At 44.2% G+C, this 11,486-nt stretch overlaps 1 protein-coding gene across 1 annotated transcript; it reads right to left on the bottom strand.

Moving 5' to 3' along the window:
• Nucleotides 1-135: 135 nt before the first annotated feature.
• EIF2B1 (eukaryotic translation initiation factor 2B subunit alpha) lies at nucleotides 136-11,453 on the bottom strand. The gene is made up of 9 exons (XM_036874713.1): nucleotides 11,303-11,453; nucleotides 10,335-10,436; nucleotides 8,001-8,137; nucleotides 7,774-7,890; nucleotides 5,919-6,031; nucleotides 5,310-5,378; nucleotides 3,667-3,742; nucleotides 2,249-2,374; nucleotides 136-1,552 (listed from the first exon to the last, which is right to left on the bottom strand). Exons 1-9 carry the CDS (start codon nucleotides 11,313-11,315, stop codon nucleotides 1,388-1,390), a joined length of 918 nt encoding a protein of 305 aa, XP_036730608.1. The 5' UTR covers nucleotides 11,316-11,453; the 3' UTR covers nucleotides 136-1,387.
• Between the last annotated feature and the right edge of the window lie 33 nt (nucleotides 11,454-11,486).

Raw genomic sequence — 11,486 nt, 5'->3', positions numbered from 1 at the left:
AGGCCCATGCACCGCGATGAGGAGTGGCCCCCGCTTGCCGCAACTAGAGAAAGCCCTCGCACAGAAACGAAGACCCAACACAGCCAAAAATAAATATAAAAATAAATAAATAAATTTAAAAAAAAAACAAACAAAAAAAACATACCAGCCTTTGAAGTCTAACAGAAGAATATGTAAATTAACTGAGTGTAAATAACAGATGTCAATATTTATTTTGATGGGTTACTCAAAGAGCTCATTTTTTGGTGGCTATTTTATACTTATTTTTTAACATAAAGATACTGACGTAGACTTGATTTTAGGCCTTTTAAAATTCCTCAGTGTTTTCAGGCACCTGATCTCCCTGGATGTCCTTCTCCCTGGACTTCAGTTCTCTCTTTGATGTACTGCGCAGAACACCTGCACAGCCGCTAGTACTGTTTTATTGGTGAGTATCTGACGAACAGAGGAAGCAAGTCATTCTGGAAAAGAAAATTATTATGCCTTCTGTTGAATAAACTGTATTTCATTCTGGTTGTGCCTTAAGTGTGTGAAGGTGGCTGCATAGTGTCTTTACCAAGATGGACAATACATCTGGGCCTGGGGTCAGCTTGCAGTACTGACGCAACGCCATATCAAAATCTTGCATACAGTTTATTTGAAAAGATGCTGAATTGTTCCCAAGAACAATTTTAAAAAAGCTGTTCAGGACCCAAACATGTTTAAATTCACATCTTTCCCAGATACAGAATTAAAGTTTGCAAATATTCTGGAAGGCGTCTTCGTAAGTGGTGAGCCGTGCAGGATACTCCTGCCAAAGACGCTGTTTCTCCCTGTCTTGGGTCCTCGTGTTAGTTTCCACTGTTTGGCTTGATCCTTTTTTGGAGATGACAGCCCTCAGCTCACGTTCACCGCCGGAAGCCTGATGCAGATTCAGCAAGGGTTTCCTGCCTTTCTCACACGGCACCGTGTAGCCTGCGTCCGGGGCGGCTGTTGGTTGCTGGAGGGGCGCCTGGCTGCAGTTGGGACCCCTGCTCTCTTAGGCCTGCATGGCTTTCATTGATGCTTCTGGCAAATAAGTCTGGAGTGTGGGGAAGATGAAGGGAGGGGGACGGGGCACATCTTCTTTCATCAGTCAAGTAGCCAATAATCTAACTTGTATTTCTGGAAACTGGAAATGAATGAAAGTGTCTGGAAACCATAAGCACAATTTAGGTTGGGTTTTGGGGGAACCATGAACATATTTTAGATGGGACTGAAATGAATAAAAAATTCTCCAAGACGTATGATTTTAAGTCCTTAGTTGATAAAATTTCATAGAAAACAATTCAGTTTTGGCCTGGCTCATGGAGGGGCCAAGAGGCTGCTCCCAGCATCAGCTGTGTGCCAGCAGGAAAGGGCCCGGCGGTTACAGATAGAGCTTGATGAGTTCGTCGCTGACTGCTGAGGGCGTCAGCACCCCCAGGTCTGTAAACAGCAGTGTGATTAAGGAAGGGGAGGTGTAGTCGACCCATGGGTGCTCCTCTTTGAGATCCTGTCCAGTCTGCGTGGACTTCAGAGTATCTGCCTTGTACTGAGGAGACAGGAAGCATACGTTAGTCTGCCCCACGTGTTCAGGGCTCTGAACTGGAGAGGCCTTGGCCTGAGCAATTAGTGTGCTCCTGCCTCAAAGTGCTCTCTGGAAACGGGGGGAAGCCAGCTGTGCAGCACACTGGCGAGGGGGACAAGTGTGGCTTGGGTGAGCAGATCATTAAAGAAAAACTTAAGCCACGTGTCCCCTCACTGGTGTGCTGGATTAACTCCTCCAGACCTCTCCAGACAACCATTTAGAGCATTTATAGAGAGCTTACTAAATGCCAGGCACTGTGCTAAGTTCTTACCATGGATTATCTCAGAATTGTCATAACCCTTGTACAGATAACTGAAGTTCACAGATCTTACAATGAAAGGACTTGCCCAAGGTCACATGGTTAGTAAGTGGTGGAGATGGCAAGTGAGCCCAGACAGCTGAGCCAAAACTTCGACTATTACCAGCTTCCCCTGCCTCCTCGGCCTGTATCTATTGCTTAATTGAATGAGAGACAAAGACTTAAATTCTGGGGACAAATTAGGCTGTTCAACAGCCACCAACTTATCTTTGTATCCTGAGTATTGGAAAAAATAGCAGTGGGAAGTGAGTAACTTAATGGAACATTCTTAGCACTGCGTTTTTTTTCAAAGGTTTCAGTTTAGACTCAAATATACCCCTTCAAATATGTAAAACTCTTGCCTTAAACTTATCTGGGACATCTTGCTGGTTTAGTGGGAAGAGCCGTACAAACTTGAAACTTTCTGCAACAACATAAAAAGGCTTGTTCTGTGCTTTGGCACACACGGCCATCTGGTTGGTTCCAATCTGGGAAGTCACAGAAAAGCGGAGAAGGGTGAGATCTTATAGCACATCTGAAGTGGAAGCAACAAAGTATATGAGTGAACGTAATATATGTACTTCTGGCTTTGGAATTAAAGAGGACCTTTAAAAAAAACAGACGTTTCTCCAAAGATATACAAATGGTCAACAGACACATGAAAAGATACTCAAGATTCTTAGTCATTAGAGAAACACAAGTCAAAACCACAATGGGATACTGCTTCACATCTACTAGGATGGCTATAGTTAGAAAAACAAGTGTTGGCAAGGATGTAGAGAAATTTGGAATCCTTGTATGTTGCTGGTAGGAACGTAAAATGGTGCAGCTACTGTGGGAAACAGTTTGGCAGTTCCTCAAAAAGCTAAACACAGAAATACCATAATACCCAGCAATTCCACTCTTAGGTATATACCTCAAAGAATTGAAAACAGGAACTCAAATAGGTAATTGTACACCCGTGTTCATAGCAGCATTAGTTACAATAGTCAAAGGATAGAAACAACTCAAGTATCCATCAACAGATGAATGGATAAACAAATGTGATGTGGTACATTATGCAGCCATAAAGAGGAATGAAGCACTGACGCATGCTACAATATAGATGAGCTTTGAAAACATCATGCTAAGTGAAATAAACCAAACTCAAAAGGACATATTGTATGATTCCACTTATATAAAGTACCTAGAATAGGCAAAAATCACGGAGGGAGAAAGATTAGGGGATGGGAGAGAAAAATGGGGAGTTTTGCTTACTGGTGACAGTTTGGGGTGATGGAAAAGTTTTGAAGACAGACAATGGTGATGGTTGCACAACAATGTGAGTGTAATTAATGCCACTGAATTGTACACTTAAAAATGATTAAAATGGCAAATTTTTGTTATATATTACCACATACAACAAACTATCATGAAATCTTTCCATGTTAAGCAACAGATAAATTTTAAACATTATACTGATGTCAAATATGCTCCATTAAAAAGAAAAACCAACCAAAAACTCAAATGCTTTCCAGTTAAAGCATGTTTTGAAAAAATATAATTTACATTCTCCTAATTTACACAAATCAATCTCCAAAGCAGGAAGAAATCTGAACAAAATCTGACCGCTGCAATGGCTCATGGGAACTGGGAAGCCATTGGCTGCAGGGGTGGAGTCTTGAAGCTAAGCAGGATTAGAGGAACGGATCGTTAATAATACAGTGCTAGCTGGGTGTCTGAGGTCAGTGATGTAGCTCCACGCCCTGAGCAAGGGCCTGTGGAGAACTGATGCTCCTACCTTGTTAATGATTCCTCCGTTTTCAACAACGCCTTCAGCACCAACAATGACAAGATCCACTTTCTCCATGATGTAGCTACGGAAATTAAAAACAATTTTTTTTTTAAACTTTTGGGTTTTATTTATTTATTTATTTATTTATTTATTTATTTATTTATTTATGGCTGTGTTGGGTCTTCGTTTCTGTGCGAGGGCTTTCTCTAGTTGTGACAAGCGGGGGCCACTCTTCATTGCAGTGCGCGGGCCTCTCACTGTCGCGGCCTCTCTTGTTGCAGAGCACAGGCTCCAGACGCGCAGGCTCAGTAGTTGTGGCTCACGGGCCTAGTTGCTCCGCGGCATGTGGGATCTTCCCGGACCAGGGCTCGAACCCGTGTCCCCTGCATTGGCAGGCGGATTCTCAACCACTGCGCCACCAGGGAAGCCCCTAAAAACAATTCTTTAATGCTCCCTTTTCTTTGCTCTTCTCAGTAGCATCATCACCTGCAAAGATTAATACTCCATTTTCACCAAGGTTAAGTTCCTCTCATAACTTTCTTCCAAAGAGCACTGAACACATGAGACAACCCCTGGCACTGTTACCGGTTCTGCTACAGGGGCACCAAGACCTGTTTTGGTCATGACACCAAAATAAGACGTGTAACTCACCCTGCCACCCAGTAATGTACATGCATACGTTTGTAGCTGAAGCAAGGATTTCATGACCCGGCATTTATCCTTACTACATGTGGCACATTCTATTGTCCTTTCTACGTTAATACAAACAAAATTTAAAGACCTGATGTGATCTGAAGTTGGAGAAAAATGGTATGTAATTCAAGAATCTTGCAGGTAGGGTGAAGGCCAATCTACCTTTTGAAATGAGCAATTAGGGACTTCCCTGGTGGTCCAGTGGTAAAGAATCCACCTTACAATGCGGGGGACGTGGGTTTGATCCCTGGTCGGGGAACTAGGATCCCACATGTCGCGGGGCAACTAAGCCCGCGCACCACAGCTGAGCTCGTGCGCCTCAACTAGAGAGAAGCCCGCGTGCTGCAACGAAATATCCCACGTGCTGCAACTGAGACACGACGCAGCCAAAAATAAATTAAATAAATAATAAATAGATCTTTAAAAAAAATAAAATGAGCAATTAGTAGAATTCTTTAAAATGTTTACTCTTAAACACATTCCTAATCTCCTTAATCATCTCCTTATGTGTTTTCTTTCCATGGAATTACTACTCCTGTTTTCTCTTGGGAGGCACGCTGCCAATCCGCGGAGCACGTCACCTCGGCTTTAGGAGTGAAGCTGCACAGGTGAGGCAAAGAATCCCAGAGTGCCACCGAGGGCAGCCCGTGTCTTCAGATGAAGAGGGAGCGCTGATCACATGTGCTGACCTGACCTCTGCACCTTGCTCTTAAAACGCACTGTGATACCACGTAAATGACTCCCACTCTCCCTGACATCCTATCGCCCTGTCTGTACACTATCAAGACCTTATAATGAGCTTGCTGGTTTAGCCCAGCTATCAGTTAAGAGGCAGGACGCTGCCCAGTCCAGTTTTATGAATGAGACTCAAACCCTCCATCTGGAAGCGCTGCTCTAAGCCACCCCTGGGCGTGGGTGAGGAAAAGTAATTGTGGCAGGGGAAGCCAGGCGCTTACCCAACAGCGGCATCCAGGACGACAGTGACGGGGACACTGAGGTGGCAGAGGGCTTTGGCCATTTTCTTACTGGAAATGACAGTTTGAGAACATTAGAAAAAAGTCCAGGAAAGTCCCATAGTGGTGTATGGTGAGTCACTTAATTTGGACAATGATAAATCACTTTAGTTGGAAACTCAGTTAATATTAATGGATTAAGGGGCAGATCCTGAGACTGGACTAAGGAAACAAGAATTTGGGTCCTTTAGAAGGAAGTATGTGTTTTAGGAGAACGACGCTCTTGGGGATACACAAAGATACGTAAATTCAGAAAAAAAGGGTTTTTCTTTTATTATGTTCTGGCTAGATATGAGAGGTGAATTATCTATTCCTTGATAAAAATCTTTCAGTTGCTGTTCCTCTGACTTAAGTACTAAATAAAACCCCTAGATCCTGTACTGTGACCTACTTCAAATTCACGGTGATTTTTCTTCCAGGGGCAGGAACGGGCACTGTCAAAGGCAATGCTGACTGATTGGCAAATTGGGGGCCAGCTTACAATGGATTCTAATCCTCAGTTTGCTCTTTAAAAGGACTGCTGGGCTCATAACCAAATGGAAAGATACTTGCCCTGATAAGTCAGGCTGTGACTCTGTAATGTACACACTGAAACGCTTCTTGGCCGCCACGGCTGCTTCCAAGACTCTCAGGACCACTCTGGAGTAGGCGTGAGTTAATATTCTCTGTGGGCAGAGAAAGCTCTGTCAAAAGGGCAAGCTTCTGGCGGTCACCCATACTCTATGACCCTCTGATGCGTGTTCCTGGTACCCTAAAGCTTCCCCGTATGCTTCCTCACAAATCAGCTGTAATCAGAAAGGAGATCCTCGATAGTACACTGAGTTTAAGCCCATATACAAGCCGAAAAAGTTTTCTGCCAGAGGAATATATTATGGGTCTCCTCTTCCCGTAGCAAGCGCAGAAGTGACATCTCCATGTGGTGTTACTCAGATACAAAAGCCTTTATATCTGAAGGCTCTGTTAGGTTCCTTTGGGTTGGCTTCCCTAATTCTAAGACATGGTTTGCACGCTTGGGCATACAGGCACCAGGCAGGCAGCATAAAGGAATGCAGGGGGCCGGCTGGGGCCAGCAGCAGAGTGGAAAGGCTGAGCTCCAGCTGTTGTCACGCGGGCCCACCGTGGCCAGATCATCTGGTTTTTCTAGAGGCGCTGAAAATCCAATATTTCAATGTTGGCTAACTAATTTTTAAAAACTGATAAACACCGTTCAGGGTAAACACAACCCATCTGTGGACTGGATACAATTTGCAGATACTTAGATGTAATCTCTGCTCTGAGGAACAGAGTGCAAGAGGACAGTGTAAGCAAGGTGGAGGGACGTAGCTCCCTAGCTCCTTTCTGGGCCTCACCCAACAGCCTGTTAGAAATGCAGGTTCTCAGGCCCCACCCTTGTCCGACTGAATCAGAATCTTCATTTAAAAGATCCCCCGGTGGTTCATCTGCATGTTCAAATTCGAGCAGCTCTGCTGGAAATTTAGCCAAAATAGCACTGATGCGGGTGGTTATTACACACCGAACTCCACTAGAGCAAACGACTCCTGCAGCGAGTCTGCAGAAGAAGGCCTCGGCAAGAGGCAGTCACAGGCTTGCCTCCGCTTGGCCCCAAAATGGCTTTGTTTGCAGCTGGCTTGTGTACAAGTTCCACTCGCATCTATTACGTCATTTATTTAATAACATACTCCAAAAAAAAAAAAAAGACTTCAAAAATTGGGAAAGGGGTAATAAAACAGTGGACAAGAGTCCAGATGCAAGTGAATACTTTCATGGTCGATGGAGGCTTAGATGGCAGAAAGAAGGCGTGCTGCCGGGAGAGACGTCGTAAAAGTTTTACGACCCCTTTGCTGGGAGACTGACTTGATGTGCAGCTCCCGTCTTTCCTCACTCAGCTTATCAACACTTGGCGGTATCTCTGTAAGAGCGTTCGGAATGAAGATGAAAAATCTCAATCCAGTGCTAACATTCAGCAGGAAGACAGTATGAACCAATGACAAGAGCTGTGTTAATTTAATTCAGATTAATTTAGTACATATCCAGTAATAAAAAATACTTTTTTTAGTAAGACACCTTATCAAATCAAGAATCATCCATGCTGTCCCAGGGTTTTTCTCTGCCTGTTTAAAATGACAACCACCTATGATAATATCATCTACATTTAGACAGTGCTTACTATGTGCCGGGCATAGTGTAGCGTCCTTACACATACCATCTCATTAATCCTCACAACACCCCTATGAGGTAGGTGCTATTATTACCTTTATTTAACAGATGAGAAAACTGCAGCACAGAGAGGTTAAGTAACTTGCCCAAGGTTACACAGCAAGTAAGTGGCAGAGGCAGGATTTTACCCCAGGAGTCTAACTCCAAAGTCTTTGCTCCCAATCACCACACATGATCAAGATCTACTCACCGCCCCATCTTTGATGAAAGTATGGCACAGATCTGCAATTTTATTTCTCGACAGTGATGTTCTCCTGAGAAAAATCTCTCCCCGCTCAATCATGATCTTTTTACATTTGGAGTAATCCTAGAAAGAAAAGAGCAAAATGAGGTGAAAGGGAGGATCCAGATAAAGCTGAGAATATCTGTGGCCAAACAGAGAAATAGAGAGGTAACCGAGGGAGGGCAGGGGCTTACAGAGTATTCCAGGGAGGTAAGGCTGATGAAGCGCAGGAAGAGCTCCCCGCCCGAGGACACGGCCACAGAAGAGTCCACGCCACAAAGGGTTTCTATGGCACTGGTGAGATTCGCTCTCAGGCCCTGGAGTGTCTCCCCTGGAATGATCACATGAGGAATGTGACGTTCATTTTTGACCCTTGATGGGTCTGTGATTCACTCACTCATTCAACCAGTGTTTACTGGGTGCAGGCTGTATGCCAGGCGCTATTCTAGATGCTAGAGACACATCAGTGAACATGACAGACAGGGTCCCTGCTCTGACGGAACTCCCTTTCTAGTGGGAGAGGCAGACAGTAAACAAGCACACAAAGAAATCAACAAGTTAATTACAGATTGAAATGAGGACAGAAAAAAGCAGAATGATGAGAAAGGTGGAGCTACTTTAGACAGAGTTAACAGGGGTGGTCTCTTGGAGTGCAGGCCTAAGCAGAGACCTGAGTAAGAAAGGATCCAGCTGAGTAAAAGTGGGAAAAGTCTCAGATGCAGACTATAAACGCAAAGGTCCCAAGAAGGGAATAAACTTTGTATGAGAAACAAAGAGAGGCCAGAGTGAAGCACAGTTCAGTGAAGGACAGCATAGAAGGAAATTAAGTAGCAGTGACAGAAGAGGTCTGCAGGGTGGGGTAGGTAAGGCTTAGGTGTTTGGATTTTTTAAAAAATATTTATTTATTTATTTATTTGGCTGCCCCGGGTCTTTAGTTGTGGCATATGAACTCTTAGTTGCAGCTTGTGGGATCTAGTTCCCTGACCAGGGATCCAACCCGTGCCCCCTGCATTGGGAGTGCAGTCTTAGCCACTGGACCACCAGGGAAGTCCCAGGTGTTTGGATGCTATTGTAAGTGCAATGGGAAGATGCTGGAGGTTGTCTTAGAGACATGCATCTCTAGGCCAGCCCTTTAAAGAATGCTTTATTATTTTTATTGTTATTATTACTATTTTGTTTATACCCAGATGCTTACATTTAGGATGTCTGAATTAGTAGTAATCACGATGACATTAAAACCAGAATTTATACTGGAACATTCTCTACAGCAACTGCAAAGAAACTGTCACAAGACAGAAGCTCAATAAATCCTTGTAAAGCTCAACTATTGCTATAATTTAAGCTTCAAAGTTAACCTGGTATAATAGTCATTCTTTTTCTTTTTAATGTTTTTTTTCTTTTATTTCTAATTCTTTCTTGAATTCTATCACTACATTTCTGTTTTTCTAAATCTGATTTATATTGTCTCATGTCTTGTACCATTTAAAAAAATTTTAGCTCATTGTGAAATAGCGTGTTATGGGTTTTTTTTTTTCTGGTTGTCGTTCTTTTTTTGGGGGTTTTATTTAATTATTTATTTACTTTTTGGTGTGATTTCATTGTCTGTAGGGATGTTATTCTCATTCTGTCTTCCTTACAGTAACTTTTATGGGGTTTGGACACAATCATTTCATTTTTAAGTGAAATGAGTTTTCCTGAACTTTTAGAAAAAGACTTCATTCAGTTGTCTTTTCTAACTCCACAGAGCTCCCTCTCCCATTGTTTTATGTAGTGTTAAAAAATACAGTAGCTTGCTTTCTGAGATTTCTTGGTTCTGTTCTCCTCCCCAAATCTTTTCTGGACTTTCTCTTTCTTTCTTTTCATTATCCCAACCTTCTGCAATTTTGATTCCACTCCCCACACTTCAGTGGGGACCCTGGCAGGAAGAGGCCCTGGCAGGTCAGTTTTGAGAAAATGCAGGATCTATGCTGGTCTAGCCCCTTCAGCCCATTTGGTTGGCTCCCTGCACTCACCTGCTATTGTAGTGAGCAGAACCACAGAATCCCCCCAATTTCAGCTGCTACTCTCAAAGTCCCCTCAGATTGGGACTTGAACCCACATGCCGGGACTTGAACCTGGCCAAAACGCACAGTCTTCCAACTGAGATCACACCTGGTCTCAGGACTTAATGAAGCTCAGGTTCTTGATGTCTCATCACAGAAAGAATTCAGTGAGAGACAAAGTGATAGGTAAGAAGTGGATTTATTCAGAGAGATACACACTCCACAGAGAGAGTGTGGGCCATCTCAGAAGGCGAGAAAGGCCAATATGGTCATTCTTGATTCAAAGTATATTTCATTGAAAGGAGACCCGTTCAATGATAACGTGAGGGCTCTCTTCACATTAAAAGGACAGAAAAAGAGGGAGGAGCTGAGCTTGGGGCTGCATTACCTTATGTAGGCACACATCCGTCTCTCACTTTCTGCACTTCTAACAGTTATGAGCAGACTTTCCTAACACCTGGAGTGATGGAAGATGACCCTCTTTACCTTTATCTCTCCTCATGTACTCCAGCAAAGTCCGGATGGCAGCTACTGCTGAGGCCATGTCAGGATCTTCTTTCACCTGAGACTTAAAGTATTCAATTAACTCTGGGAAGGGAGAAAAAAGTGATTCATCAAATTAATTTAGCAGGATAGACGACCAGAGAGCTTATCAATGACTTGACTTTAAAAAGCAAACTAATTTTAAAAATATTTCCTTTGCAGGGTGTTTGGCTTCAGGGACACCATAAATGTCGATGGGAATAGAGACATCACTTTACTATTTGTAAACTCTTTCTCTCTCATTTTGCAAAAGCTAGCCATGTACAATGGCATAAAATTTAAGCCCCATCAAAAGGCAGTGAAAGGTCATTCTCCCTCGTATCCTAAACCCCAAGTCCGGAAAGAATCCCAGAGCCAACCTCCTTACCGATTTCTCCTGTACCCTCCAGTCTGTGCCAAGTCAAGCGTATTCACCTACATACATATGTACATGTATGTGATGCAGAGGTCCACCCTGCTCTTATTTTTTTTTACGTGAAAGGTGCTGTATACACATTAGTTTGCCTTTGTTCTTCACTTAATAAAACACCTTGATAACCACACTAGACGGGCAAATCAAATACGCCTTCCTTTTAATTCTAGTACCAGATCCAACAGGGCAGGGAGTCTTACTCATACTTCACATATGAGGAATCAAGACTGCGAAGACCTGCACATGCGTCCGAAGTCTCACTTTTTGGGACGGCACTGGAAAGCGTGGGGAGAGGGGGTGTCCGGGGATACCCCCAGGACCCATTCCCTGGATACAGGAGCAGCGAGTGGTTTTAGCTGTGACTAGAGGAACCACATCCAGCCAAACAGCCTGAGCTTGGAAAGTGACCTCTCCCGGAGCCCAGTCTGGGCGTGCGAGGTGGAGGGATCCCTGCGCGGCTCCGCTTTAGGCCCAGCAGGCCCGTCGCGTCCCAATTTACCCTTGTCGTCCATGGTGCCCTCTGGACCGCGGAGCCCGAGGGGCCCAGAGCCACTCGCGCCACTTGGATGGGTCCAGCGACCGCGCGGGCTCCGAACCACAGCGACCGACAGCGTACGGCACGGCTCTGCACTCCACTTCCGGCGCCTTGGGGGGCGGGGCTGTGGCTACGGCGCGCGGCCTGA

This window comes from Balaenoptera musculus, chromosome 14, assembly GCF_009873245.2.
Source record: "Balaenoptera musculus isolate JJ_BM4_2016_0621 chromosome 14, mBalMus1.pri.v3, whole genome shotgun sequence".
Lineage (NCBI taxonomy): Eukaryota > Metazoa > Chordata > Mammalia > Artiodactyla > Balaenopteridae > Balaenoptera > Balaenoptera musculus.
Note: the sequence above shows the minus strand (reverse complement) of the source record. Positions and strands in the feature narration are given on the sequence as shown.